General features: G+C 37.5%; 1 protein-coding gene across 1 annotated transcript in view; it reads right to left on the bottom strand.

Annotated features, from left to right (window-relative positions):
• The window catches only part of EFCAB5 (EF-hand calcium binding domain 5), a 134,531-nt gene that overhangs the window by 48,199 nt on the left and 71,007 nt on the right, over nt 1–15,325 (bottom strand). The window contains exons 9-16 of the mRNA XM_049860383.1: nt 13,812–13,911; nt 12,155–12,523; nt 11,923–12,058; nt 11,345–11,718; nt 9,849–9,923; nt 9,656–9,748; nt 7,790–8,004; nt 6,456–6,612 (exon numbers count right to left, since the gene is read on the bottom strand). Coding sequence (XP_049716340.1) covers nt 6,456–6,612; nt 7,790–8,004; nt 9,656–9,748; nt 9,849–9,923; nt 11,345–11,718; nt 11,923–12,058; nt 12,155–12,523; nt 13,812–13,911 — 1,519 coding nt within the window. The remainder of the gene's footprint in view (nt 1–6,455; nt 6,613–7,789; nt 8,005–9,655; nt 9,749–9,848; nt 9,924–11,344; nt 11,719–11,922; nt 12,059–12,154; nt 12,524–13,811; nt 13,912–15,325) is intronic.

The raw sequence follows: 15,325 nt of genomic DNA on the forward strand, positions 1-15,325 counted from the left end.
CAAGAGGCAGTCATTCAAACAGAACAAGGGATACTGTGTGGTTTAAAGTCAGGAAAGGTGTGCATCTGGCTTTATCCTTTCACCATACTTATTCAATCTGTATGCTGAGCAAATAATCCTAGAAGCTAGACTATATAAATCAGAATGGGGCATCAGGATTGGGGGAAGACTCACTAACAACCTGCGATATGCAGGTGACACAACCTTGCTTGCTGAAAGTGAAGAGGACTTGAAGCATTTACTGATGAACATCAAAGACCACAGCCTTCAGTAAGGATTACACCTCAACATAAAGAAAACAAAAACCCTCACAACTGGACCAAAAAGCAACATCATGATGAACAGAGAAAATATTGAAGTCATCAAGGACTTTATTTTACTTGGATTCACAATCAACACCCATGGAAGCAGCAGTCAAGGTATAAAAAGACACACTGCATTGGGCAAATCTGCTGCAAGAGACCTGTTTAAAGCAAAGATGTTACCTTGAAGATTAAGATGCACTTGACCCAAGCCATGGTGTTTTCAATCACCTCATATGCATGCGAAAGCTGGGCAATGATTAAGGAAGACTGAAGAATTGTCGCCTTTGAATTATGGTGTTGGTAAAGAATACTGAATATACAATGGACTGCTAAAAGGATGCACAAATCTGTCTTGGAAGAAGTATAGCCAGAATGTTCCTTAGAAGCAAGAATGGTGAGACTTCATTCACATACTTTGGCCATGTTATCAGGAGGGGTCAGTCCCTGGAGAGGACGTCATGCATGGTAAAGTAGAAGGTCAGCATAAAAGAGGAAGACCTTCAACAAGGTGGATCGGCACGGTAACCAAAACAATGGGCTCAAGCATAACAATGATTATGAGGATGGGGCAGGACCAGGCAGTGTTTCATTCCGTTTTACATAGGGTCACTATGAGTCAGAACCAACTCGATGGCACCTAACAACAAAAACAACAACATAGGTCTCCAGACCAGATCTCACAGGTTATGATGGTGAGGTAGCTCTTGGGTGGGGGCTGCCAGGTTAAGGGACACACCTCATGATACTACCTCATAATGACCACCTCACGGGGATATGGCAAAAATTATCAATAAAAGCTCCGGACACTGAATCTCAATGCGTTTCCTGTTGGTGAAAGACATCGATGCATGTGGGGTAGATGGGCAATGCATCCCTTTTTGGGACATGGAAGCTTCCCGTTGGAGACACTCCCAGACCTCACCCTGTGCATCTCTTCATTCATATCCTTCTTCCTATAAGACTGTCATAATAATTATAGCACTGTCCATGAGTTCTGTGGGTCATTCTAGCAAATTATCAAATCCAAAGGAGTGGTGGGAGGCAGTAGGTCAGAGGTGAGGGAGCCTGGGTGGCCCTTGAGCTTGTGGCTGGTATCCCGAAAGGGTAAAGGAAAAATTCTAAATTTGTAGCCAGCAGGTTAAAAACATGATATTTTAAGTACAGAGAATTTTAAGTTATTTTAATAAGAAATAGTTGCATAAAGTCTGCAATCTGGGATTCCGAGAAATCCTTTCCTGAAATGACACAGATCGAATTTCTTTGCCAAACTATGCTAAGAACTGATTGAGAGCACTTTTTTCCCCACAACCACATCAAAATGCTGCATGGGATGGGGATGGGGGGCAGGGGAGACACAGGAGCCATCTTGAAAGAACTCCCAATTGCCAAATTTGAGACAATTTGAGCATCAAAATAAATAATGATAGTAATGAATTATAACTCATTGACTAAAATAGGAAACCATGAGTTCATACTGATATAAATGAATAAACGAAAAATTTGACAAAGAAGGGAATATTTATATGGCGTCCAAATACACTCACAAAATAGATATTGATAACAAAAGGAAAAAGAGTAACTTCAAAGTGGAGGGACCTGTCAGATATCATCTTAATCAGCTAGTCAAGGTTAACATCATCATGGAACTTCTGATAGGATTCAATGAGAAAAACAGCATCCCTTACGTGATATTCCTATCAAAGATGCATAAGCTGAATTTAATCAGGACGAAACAGACAAACCTAAATGAAAGACATACTACAAAAAAAGTGGCCCATTATATTCAAAAGTGCCATCTAATGAAGATTTCCATGAAAACCTGGGAAAGACTGAGGCATTCCTCAGTGATTCCTTGTTACAGAGTTCCAGAGCGAGGGAACAGCAGCCACTTGAAGCTAGCTACTTGTCCAGTTTTCAGTTTCTTTAAAAAACACTTTGCGTTTTGCAATGAAACTTTCTAAACAGATATGGCTCTTACTGTCCAAGATTTCTGGAATTTGGTGATGGAATGCATCACTAAAATATTATTACTTTAGGAGAGTTAAACTTCCTACTTAAATAGAAATTTATATATTAAACCAGATCTTGTCATTTAATTAAAAAAATTAAAGGGCATAGCCAGCAAGTTAATAGTTATTCCACAGGAGTGATGGGGAGAGTGATTTATTTCATGAAATTCCACAGTATAGAACAGGTCACATATCCTATAGCTTTTTATTTGTGATATTTCTGCTCCAAAAATTAGGTCGTATTAGAAATGAAAAGGGGAATGACAGGCTAAAAGGTCCAAGTTTCCCTCTTCCACATAGAAAACTCCCATTTTGAGCACACCACCAGTGATATTTTCTAACTCTGTGGCTTTATGCTATTTAAACTCCAATTTTTAATCTTGGACACAGAAAGAGATGACAGAAAGGGTAGAGCAAAAACAATAACGACCAAAAAAATACAGAGCTGTTTGAAGACTTGCTGATCAGTTGTTGTCTAATGCTTGAATTTAGAATTTTCTTCCTTTTTAAAAAGGCTAAATCTGCCTTTCTTCTTCCATATTGCCATCAACTCAGCAGTCAGCTCTTCAGGCCAGGTGGCTACCAATGTGTGTTCAGAGAGTCATTTTGTACAAGCCTGCCCTTAGAGAGAAGAATTTGTTCTTCCTGCTTGCAGACATTTTCTTCTGGCAGCAGGTTTTGCCTCCTCATTGCTTTCCTCGTTCTCATTTTCTTAGCTTAACCCTTTACATTTTATGCTTTCTGCCTATCCCTGTTGCTATACCTCAATCGCATATATTGGAACTTCTTTATAATATTACCCTTGGATTCCTTAAAATTCTAGAATTCATCATGCCTAACTCCTTCATTTTACAAATAAGGACACCCAGGTCACATGACCATTTAGTGATATAGAGCCAGTGTTGGAACCTAGCTCTCTTGACTATTGTCTAATGTTCTTCCCTCTGCAGAACATAGTTCTGTATTATGAAGTATGTCCATCTTGTAAGTGGAAAACATCTCATTATGCTTTTGGAATTTCATTAATTAAATCCTCTTTGGTCACAGCCTAAGACAAGCAGTGTAATGTAAAGTTCACAGAAGACGCAGCTAATGACATGACAATTGATAAACTTGGGTACATTTGAAAATCAGCTAATACAATGATTTTTGAAAGGACTGAAATAACCATGACAATTCTTTCTCTTGTGTACTATATACTTTAAGAATTGGAAACCTGGTATGCCAAAGTTGCCAGATAAATCCTTAAACTCAGTGAAGAGCAAAATCATTTGTACTGGGATCTGATAAAATGAATGGGGGTGGGAATTTACTGTATTAGAATAAGAATTTTGATAGCTTTTGAGAGGGAAGCATTGATTAGAAGAGAAATTTATAAGAGGAAAAAATCATCATGGAGAGTAAGGGGTTAAGTTAGTAAATTCAGGAGAAACTTGCAAGTCCACCAGACTTGAGGGGTGAATCAGCCCTTATGGAGGCAGACAGATAAGACAAGAAGAGAAAATAGGCAGAACTGTGGAGTGGTTTGGATTCTTCTAACCTCAAGAGTAAGAGTAGCTGAGGACACAGAAGGAACTTAACTATGTAGAGCTAATGTCTTGGACACAGAGCTCTGCAATGCTATATTGCAGTCTGGATTGCTCTGGCTATAGGACCCCCAAGTCTTACAATAATGACATTATAATGAGAAAAGGAAAACAGTAATTAGAGCTGGGGCATCTGTGGTCTAGTTAGCGCCACTGCAGAAGAAGATCTAGGGAGAAGTTTGGGAGGGATTTTATACCACAAGAAAGGGTGCATTGGTGATGCAGTATTTCTTAAAAGAGTGTCCCCTATTGTCTGTAGCATTTTCTTCTAAGCCGCTATCACCGTTCTGCAAATTTTGACGCTGGCACTTTCTTGAGCTTACCACAAGATTTCAACAGAAGATTTTCAGACAACAACCAAGTTGTTCTTTCATTAAAGGGCTAATGAAAAGGTCAAGGAAATGCAGTTGACCAGTCATGCCATTAGGAATAACTACTACGTTCACACATGTTTAGGTAATGAGTACTATGTCATGATCACCATTGAACACCAGCAATCGTGACATGCTATCAACGGTAAGATGAATCCCTGTTTCAGAAATGTTGAAATATAAGAAAACGTCTTAGAATTGATGAGATACAGTAATTTCTGTCTTGATGCTCAAGGGAACTTTTGGTTATACCGGCTGTCACTGACTGCAATAAAGCTAGTGTAAATAATAAATGATGTTGCATATCCATGTTGTCTCACCTACTGTAATTTTCAGGCACTGCTGTTGAAAAGAACATCAGATATCTGCTGTTAGGATTTATCTGTGTGCCCTTACCACCCACCCCTACCAGTCCAGAGGGTTAGGACTGTCTAAAGTGGGGAGCAAAACTGAGAATCAAGGTACCAGAAATGTAGGTTTACTCGCAAGAAGAGTTAGGGTTGATTTTTATTTTGGTGAGAAGACAATCATGTGGACATCAGAGTTTTTAATATTATGCTGAGTCGCTCTAATCAGCAAGACAAAGAACAACTTTCATTATTGGCTGAGAGAAACATGATCAAGGGGTAAATTTCAAGGGAGAAATTATGCACATTCCCCCAAAATAAGAATATGAACTGGCCAAGTGGAGCAAAATCTCTGCAAAGACTGGCCTGCACAAGTACCTTCCCCAGCACCCCTGCTAAGAGGCTGCAAAAACCAAAAGCCAAACATGTTGCCATCGAGTCGATTCCAACTCACAGTGACCCTATATAGGGTTTCCAAGGAGTGGCTGGTGGATTCAAACTGTAGATCTTTTGGTTAGCGGCTGAGCTCTTAACCACTGCACCATCAGGGCTCCTTAAGAGGCTGCAGTCTGATGATAGTAAGACTGTGTATGCAATAAACAGTAATCAGAATTAGAGCAACATATAGTTTCAGCAAGCAAGGTTGTGTCATCTGTGTATCGCAGGTTGTTAATGAGTCTTCCTCCAATCCTGATGCCCCACTCTTCTTCATATAGTCCAGCTTCTCAGATAATTTGCTCAGCTTGGGTGCTATCAATTCCGACAGTGTGCTGCTTTGATTTCTCTCCTTGTCTCTTGCTACCATCCAACATGTTTGAATAGGGAAATAGGGAGTCAAGGGATGCTGTGGAAGGCATTAGATGAGTTTAGCATTAGATGGTTATGTTTAATAAATAGAGACTTGGGGCACAAGTATTATGAGCACTAATTCCATCTGCTTAATTGATCCTGGAAAGGTTATCATGACACTTGTAACCTTCTTTAAAAATGGCACATTATTTTGTTCATATTCTTTCGTTTAGAACAGAAATTGCAAACTAAAACGTACATGTTCAGTGTTTCTCAATGGGGCAACTTTGGCATTTTGGGTGGGACAATTCTTTATTGTGCAAGACTGCCTGTATACTGCAGGATGTTTAGCATTCCTGGCACCCTCCCAGTAAATACTAGTGGGGTACCCTCCCCTCCTGCAAAAAAAAAAAAAAAAAAAGCCCCTGTTTATTTCCAAATGCTCCCTGGGGGTATGGTAGATAGCCTAGTGGGGAAACACCAGCACAATGGCTGTGCTTTTCCTTAGATGTTGAACATCCATAGTTGAGGAAAAAACTTCTTTGGGTCACTTTGTAATTTCCTCTACTTGTCAGCCTTGTAGAAGCATTTCAGCCACATTAGAGCAATATCTTCATGCTATCAGGTGAACAATCTAAGGACAATTTTGTATGTGAATCACAGAGAAAATGTTCAACTTGGATTCTTTTGTGAAAATATTAATTGCTTATAAAAAGCTTCACAGCCGAAAGAAGAACCTGGTTGGATTTCCATGGCCTTGATGTCCCTTAAACATACTCTTCTATGGTATGCTAACAAGAAAAAAAAGTACAATTTTAATTTCAGGAAAAGAGAATACAACTGGGCCAGGCAGAGGCTTTATGACTTGGGTCCTTAAAAGTCCTTTATTACAATTCCGCAGTGACCTAGGCAGAGATGGATCTTCCTTAGGCAATCATGACAAACAGCCAGTGTTTTAACTCGATTTATGTATGTCATTTATATTAGTCCTGGGACATTAAAGCCAAATTGTTACCACTACTTAAATAAGAAAATTCTTATGTTTTACCTTTTTTCATAGATTCTTTTTCCATTCCCTCCTTGTATGTGTACAACAGTTCATCAACTTCATTCAGATCCAAGAAGCCTGAGCCATCACTGTCCCATTTCTGAAAGAGGGCTTCTAAGAGAAGCCCCCGTCGAACTCGTGAAGCATTCTGTCTAACCTAGGATACAAATAGGATAACAAAGCACAGAAGACACAATTTTCATTGTGGTAGCTTGCACCCTATGTCTATGCCAAAAAAAGTGCAGTATCTTTTATAAAATCAGCTTTACTTAGGGGCCAAGATGATACTAATGGAAACATGCAGAGAGTTAATTTTAATTTCCTAAATGCCATTTTCCTGTTTCACTTCTTGACCAAAAAACAGGCATTCTCTTTACTGGACTAAAACACACTGACTTAGGAAGAGGCCTATATCTCCTTAAGAATCTTGATTCACTCCTTTTCACTCTACTCCTCGGTTGCTCAGGAATGTGATAAGCACCTGGCATGCTCTGCCTAGCTTCTTGGTGGGATATCTTTTGTAGTGAAGAAGATGAATCGCTGTGCTCAAACAATAAATAATGGCTGTACTAAAAAATATTTTTTATATTTGACATTGATTTTATCTACCTTTTAAATTTACTAGGTTAATTCTGTGAGTTAAATAATAATTGAATGAATATCTAGATAGATTTAATTGCAAAACTAAAGTGAATATATTCCATTGGGTTAAATGGGAGGAACCACAATTGAAGAGGCAAACAGAATATCAACTCGAGAATTAGGTTGAGAAGAATCCTAAGGTTGATGAGATTACTGAATATGCTTGGTGAATCTAATTTACCCATTTCATGTAAGAGTCCATAAACTGTTTATTTCAGTTAATTTGGGTGCATTTGTCTATCTCTGAAGTAAGTAGTTTATACTTTGGAAATGTCTATTACCTGGGTGCCCATGAATAAAAATATATACCCAAGCCATAACCATACTCCTAGGTATGTGTATTTGCAGATGCACTTACAAAGCAGAGAGAATAGAATACACACACGTTTTTGCGTATATACATATCTGTTCTTCAGAATCTGCTACTAAAGCTGCAGGGGAGGAAAAACAAAGCTGTACAATAAGCCACCTCCTGCAAGGAGTAGTCATGTTATTATTAGGGCGATGAGTTCTCTGGAGTGTGATCTTAGACCATTTAACAATAAAACAAAATATTTAATGCCTGTGATTGTTGAATTAAAGTAGTAAATTTGGTTGTAAGATGCTTAAGGAGAGCCACGTTAGGAGCAACTGAGGTTGAGATTTACTTTATAATAGTGACCTAATTTGTTTCATTGATAAATATAACCCACCTGTTCTAAGGCACTCATTTTCTCTTCTTTTGTTTCAACATAGCACCTCCTAAAAAAGGAGGTGAGGTCCTCACTGACATTCAAAGAGGCATCTTCACCAACAAATGTCTCCAGGAGTTGCACAAACTGGAGCAGATTGAGGGAAACTCCATTGAAGGCAGTCCTGCCTTTTCCTTCTTTGTAAGACTGAATATTTCTGATAATTGAGTGTAGGTCTGTCAAGCATAAAACATACACCAAGCAGTCAAGTGAAAAGTTTTCTCAAAGCTTAGGGAGAATATATGCGAGTATCTATCATAATGGACATCTGCCATTTTTGCTTGTCGGGAATCCATGTTCCCTTAATGAGGATAACGTTCTCCTTTTTCCTTTGGGAAAACATCACTCCTCCACTGTCAGTTCAGATGACTCAGGTGGTGCTGAGCCTCTTCAACTTTTGCTCCAAGGGTGACCATGTGATACAGGTGTGATTCATGTAAGACATAATGTAACCCAATACAGGCCAATGAGAATTAGCTCCAGAACTTTTTTGGGAAGTACTGGGGAAAAAGAGCCCTGGTAGTACAGTGGTTAAGAGCTCAGACTGCTAACCAAAAGGTCAGCAGTTCGAATTCACCAGCCGCTCCTTGCCAACCCTATGAGGCAATTCTACTCTGTCCTACAGGCTCACTGAGTTGGAACTGACTCAACGGTTACTGGGGAAGAGTCACTCTTTTAGAACTCTGATTGCTGAGCTAGTAGGATATAAGCTTAGAGATGCTTTTGTGGCCATTTTTGCCACAATATAGCAAAAAATACCTAAAATTTAAAGTAACACAGAGAAGAACAGGGCTAAGAGGTAGAGAGACAATGTCCTGCTGTTACTGTTTGAGTGCTTGGATACACTTGTACCTGAAACCACCTGCACTCTGGACTTTTCAATTAAATAAGCTAGTAAATACCCCTACCACAATTTCCCCCACCCCAAGAGTCTTGACTAATACATTTATCCTGAAGCTCAATGTTACAACATGAAGCATATTTCATAAAATGTCAGCCCAATGACTTATGTTTGATTTATTCATTTATTCAGTCATTCATGACCTTCTGTCTTCTAAATGAGATTTGACATGACTTAAAATGAACACCCATGCAATTTTTTTTAATGGCAAAAGTAAAATTGAAATACAGAAGTAAGATCAGGGAGAAGAACATGAGCAAGCAAGCCACAAGAGCTTGACAAATGCCATGCGTTTTCACCAAAATATTTTGAGGAGCGATAGTTCGTTATCTGATCCAGCCTTAAGTGAGAAAAAAATTTGCAGAAGGAGAAAAATAATCTAATTAGCTATAGTACTTGTTGATATGAAAGGTAAAATGATAAAATAGCATTCTAGTAAAATGCGAGTACTTGTTGGAACAGTAGTTGTTAAATACATGGTTTATCTGGGAGCTAAAAACCATTCTTGGCTCGGTCGAGTAGATCCATCTTTGTGAGTCTTCAAAAACAAGACAGATTCTTACCTGTTTCAGGTCTTCGGATACAGACCTACCAAAGAGAGGAATAGCTGGAATGATTTCAATTGAGTTCTAATATCTAATATCTGATTCCCTTTGTATGCAGGGATCACAGCTTCAAAGAAGTTGTGGGCCACACAATGGTAAAAAAAAAAAAAAAAAAAAGTATACATAATGCCATAAGTTTAAAAATAGAAGAGCATTCATCAACAGCACATGCCTACAAGTACACCACCACCAAAAATACTCATCTTGTATATATTTAAATCAATTAGCTAAGTCTAGTCTTTATCATGGGGGTACTACAGTAAATTAAATCCACAAATTGGACTGCCACCTATGCTTCCTGATTTCACTGTAAACATGTACCTGTGAATCTGGAGTTACCATAGATTAAGTTTGCCTGTTCCTCATCTTCAAATTTGGCATACTTCGTCTTCCAATTACAAGTCAAAAATTCACCTGTAAAAGAACACACTCTATACCATAGCCAATTTAACTTCACTTCCACAATATTTTTGTTCTAGAGTATAAATGAAAGGAGGCTTAAATAAGTAGTTACCTGACCATGCCTTTCCTTCTACTTTTTGGGACTTAGGTTCACAGGATTTTTCTTTCTGAACTTTTTCTGCGGTTTCTAGAAGGTACAAAAGAAAATGCGTATGAATTGGATATATTAGGACTAAAATTCTTTCTATTATATATTCTAAGGTTAATGAATGAAAGAAATGTCTTGCATATACAACATAAAAAAACTTCTTTTCAGGTACTTTCCCATATATGTTTTGAAACACTGAACCACATTTAAAACACTTAATTTTAATTGTTGAGAGCTGCTCTGTAGCTAATTACACTACTATAAAAGCTGTTCGCTGTCCCCCAATTTGGCCACCCATAATGAAAGTTGCATTTTCCAGCCTCCTTCTCAGCTAGGTGTAATTATATGCCTAAATTCTGACCAATGATATGTGAGGGGAAGTGATGTGATGCCTACCTCTTTTTCTTTTACCTTGCCTATCAGATAGAATATGGATTTGGTGGTGAGCCATCTTGGACCATGTGGTTGGAGAATCCACAAGATTGAAGGAACTTGAGCCCCTGCTAATTTCATGGGACTAAGCCATCATACAAGTTTTGACTTTTATATGAGAAAAAAAGAAACTCCTATCTTGTTTAAAAAAAAAAAAAAAATCTTGTTTAGACATTGTTAATTTAAATCAACACTAATATAACATTCAATTGAATAGTAACTTCACTGAATTTTTTTTATCTGCGTTCCTGCTATATAAGGAGAACTAGAAACTAGTAGCCTCATTTTGTAGAGAAATAAACGTAGGTTGAAAAATGAAAGATTTCAAATTAGTTGATGATAGTGTAGAATCTGGAACACAGGTTACCCATCTCCTGGAGTTTTAAATAAGAACTTTCTTGGGACTATGGGACTTTAGAATTAGACATAACTTTAAAAAATCACACCTATATGAGGTCTTAAGTGGTATTGAGATTGGCTGTCTAAAAGACTAGACTTTTCAACAAAAGGGAATAAACTGGAATACAAAGTTCAGAGGAAATGTTTTCTGCAGAATAAATATTGAACTGCAGGGCTCTTTCAGTTTTAAAGATGACTTGCAGAAACCCTGCTAGAAAACATAATATTGTGCACATAACTGAAAAAAAGCAAAACTCATTTTATAGCTGAAATACAAGAAATTTTAGAAAGTAGTTTCTAATATACAATACATTTAGAACAAAAGGGCTCCTGCTGCCTTTTCAGAGACTCAATTAAAACATTTCTCTATCTAACATTGCTAGGTTTCTTCTTCACAAATGGGCTTGTAGTGAAAAAGGAGAATCTTGGTAAGCTGACAATGGAGACATTCTGGTTTGCATTTAATTAATTGTTCAAGCTATAGACTCACGTTGAGTAGCAAAGCGTGCCTGATGTTTGCATGACCTGATATGCCAGAAAAGATCCTAATTTCAATGCGTATATTCTGAAAACATGTTTAAAACCACTCCACAAAACAAGGAGCTGATGTTGCAGAACTGCATTCCTACCTGGAAGATGATATTTTCTACTTGATGTTAGAACTTCTTGCAGTTCAGAACTTATGGCTAGTTCCTCTTCATATGCTTGCCCCTGAAACCTCTCTTCCTGTGGAGGGATTACTGTGTACTCAGAAGTAACCTCCTGAGAATTTGTACTTGACTCTGAAGCTGAGTATATATTCTGATGCTCTGGAATTATTTCTCTGTGTAGTCCTTCTTCTGTCATTGAGACTCTACGTGATCCTTGTTCTGCAGTTGACCCTGTATGTGATCCTTGTTCTGTCATTGACATTCTGCGTGATCCTTGTTCTGCAATTGACAATCTATGTGATTCTTGTTCTATCATTGACATTCTGCGTGATTCTTGTTCTGCAATTGACAAGCTATGTGATTCTTGTTCTGTCATTGACATTCTGCGTGATTCTTGTTCTGCAATTGACAATCTTTGTGATCCTTGTTCTATCATTGACATTCTGCGTGATTCCTTTTCTGCAGTTGACCCTAGATGTGGTCCTTGTTCTGTCATTGACACTCTGCGTGATCCTTGTTCTCCAGTTGAATCTGTACGTGGTTCTTCTGTTATTGACTCTCTGAGTGATCCTTGTTCTGCAGTTGACCCTCGGTGTGGTCTTTGTTCGTGTTGTCCTTGTGCTCTTATTGATGCTCTGTAAAGTCCTTGTTCTGCAATTGATTCTCTGTGGGTTTCTTGTTCTGCAGTCAATTCTATGTGGGTTCCATGTTCTAAAGTTGACACTCTGTTTGGTCCTTGATCTGTTGCTGACTCGCTATGTTGCCTTTGTTCTATTATTGACTCTGCACTTGATCCTTGTTCTGGAGTTGACCCTGTGTGGGTTCCTTGTTCCGCTATTGAGTTCCTATGCAGTTGTTGTTCTGTAGTTGACCCTCTACTTTGTTGTTCTTCTGTTGATGTTCTTTGTGATCCTTGTTCTGCAGTCATTCTCTGTTGTTCTGGTGAGTTTGGTGGTGGTGATGATTTTCTCTGTTCATCATGTTTTTGTTGATCTTGATTTTCTAACAATTTACTTTGCATTTTTCCAGCATGCTTTTCAGCAACTAATGTGTTCATCTGTAAGAGCATATGATCAAAGTCTTCATAGATGTGTTTCTGATTATCCATATCTCCCCAGAACTCAGACAAATCTATCTCTTCAAACTCAACGAGTGGCCCTAAAGCAGAAAACAAAACATTTACCTAAACAAATGATTTTATAATGTAGAATGAGAGCAATCAAATTAACTAATGTAAAAAATCATTGAACACAGTGATGGTAATATTTCTTTAAATAAATATTAATTACCTGTCCCTGCAACGCAATGAAAGACAAAAAGTACCCAAGGAAACATAAAAAATGCTCGCTACTAAGTTAGAAACCATCACTTCCTAAAAGGTGGGCTTTGGAAGTGAACATGATCCTTCTTTTGCTACTTGGATTGTTGCTTAGGCTGCCAAGGCAAACGGAATTTGTTCATTGCCTTTAGTCCTCTCACAATAAGCACAACATAGGGATGGCGAAGGGATGTTTAGATGTCTTTCATCTAAACACCTTTTCAATGACTGTGATAACAAAATAAATTCAAGTCTCTATCCCTGGTAATCTTTCACTGGGGCTATGTTTTTCCAATAGTCATTGTCTCTCTCAGTTTCCTTCCCCTCTTTCTTTCTCCTTCACTCCTCAATTTTTCCCCCACAACTGCATGGGCACCTGGTTCAGAATTCTAGGGAAAGATTGAATAGCATTCACCAGAATCCCACAGTTAAAAAAAAAAAAAAAAAAACAGACCTGATGGGACTCATGCCATGAGCCTACCCTTCTCTACCCGAAATGTTTAGTAGTTAAGCTATACTTGTGATTCCTGCAAATTTCAGGAATACTTCTTGTATACCACCCACAGATTATGAAATAACCAATCAATACATTCTCACATAAAACTAAAATATAGCCATTCTTTTGAAAGCCTAGCCATTCAAAGATATTATCTTTAAAAAATAAAAACGAAACCCATAATTATATCTGTTTTGGTAATAATGTAAAAATAATGTTTTACTGTACACGTACAATAAATATATGCAAGTAAAAATGCTTGGGAGAGGGAAATATTTTTCTTAGAAATGTTAGAATTCTAAGTTGGACACATTAAGACTGCAATTATCATTACTGACTTAATTTCTAAAACATTCAGATTAATATTAGAACACCCCATCATCTGAATGAATTTAAAATTGAATTCTAGCTGTGTTCTCACATGACAACTTTTAGTATTGTGCTATGGTGAAAAACAGATTGGCTGGGATTAAAAGTAAATTTTGTAGGGAATGCACAACTACTTATACCTATCATGATCTAAGGCAGATGTTGTCGAGAAGGAATTCCATGGGGGAAGAATGACCTTGTGTTATCGTAGCAATGTAATGCATCACCCCAGCTTAAGCAAACTCCTTCTGAGTAAAACTTACATTGTCTTGGGTTTCGGAGTAATGTCTTAAGCATTTTTGGACTTTGATCATAGAATATTTCCAGCAAGGTTAATGTCCTCTGCCGATCCAAAAATCCCACCTAAGCAGAAAGTTTGTAATTATTTGTTAGAGGGTTTAGAATTTTTATGTGATGAAATATGACTTATCACCACCACCACCATCATCATCAACATCATCTAAATAAAATCTGCCGAGTCAAATCAGGAAAGCTGTATCTTGTCTTCAGATTTATACCGTACTTCCCCATTCTTTGACATGTCAAAACGCCTTGCACTTAGACAGTTAACAAATATTTTCTTTGTTACTGCCTTATTGATTGCTAAATCCAGTATATAATGTTCAGTTCGTATATAATCCAACCTTCACCAGAGTTGATACTTGTCTACTATCTGGTTAGTGATTTCCCCTCCCCAACCCTTCCCTCACTCATAAACATCGAAGATTTTCTTTTTCTGTGTGTAAACCTTTTCATGAATTTTTATAATAGTGGTCTTATACAATATTTGTCTTTTTGTGACTGACTTATTTCACTCAGCATAAGGCCCTCCAGACTCATCCCTGTTGGAAGATGTTGTGCAGATTCATCATTGTTCTTTACTGTTCCTTAGTATTCCATTGTGTATATGTGCCACAGTTTGTTTATCCATTCATCTGTTGGTGGGCCCTTAGGTTGTTTCTACCTTTTTGCCATTGTGAATAATGCTGCAATGAACATGGGTGTGCATATGTCTATTTGTGTGATGGCTCTTATTTCTCTAGGATATATTTTTAGAAGTAGGATTGTTGGATTGTATGACATTTCCATTTTCAGGTTTTTAAGGAGGCACCATATCATTTTTTATAGTGGTTGTACCATTTTACATTCCCACCAGCAGTGCATATGAGTTCAAATCTCCCTGCAACCTCTCCAACATTTGTTATTTTCTGCTTTTTTAAAAAAAAAAAAAAATTTTAATTAGTGCCAGTAATGTTGGGGTAAGATGGTATCCATGTAGTTTAAAAAAAAAAAAAAAAAAAAAAAAATTTTTTTTTTTTTTTAATGGCCAATGATCAAGAACATTTCCTCATGTGTCTGTTAGCTGCCTGAATGTCTTCTTTGGTAAAGTGTCTCTTCTTATCATTTGCCTATTCTTTAATTGGATTGTTTGTCTTTTTGTTGTTGAGGTGTTGAAGTATTTTACAGATTTTAGAGATTAGAACCTTGTCAGATATGTCATAGCCAAAAAATTTTTCCCAGTCCATAGGTTCTTTTTTTACTCTTTTGGTGAAGTCTTTAGATAAGCATAAGTGTTTAATTTTTAGAAGATCCCAGTTATCTAGTTTACCTTCTGGTGTTTGTGCATTGTTAGTTATGGTTTGTGTTGTATTTATGCCTTGTATTTATTAGGGCCACTAGTGTTGTCTCTATTTTTTCTTCCATGATATTTATCATTTTAGGTTTTATATTTAGATTTTTGATACATTTTGAGCTTTTGTGTACAGTGTGAGGTATG

The sequence above is a fragment of the Elephas maximus genome, chromosome 19, assembly GCF_024166365.1.
Source record: "Elephas maximus indicus isolate mEleMax1 chromosome 19, mEleMax1 primary haplotype, whole genome shotgun sequence".
Taxonomy (NCBI): Eukaryota; Metazoa; Chordata; class Mammalia; order Proboscidea; family Elephantidae; genus Elephas; species Elephas maximus.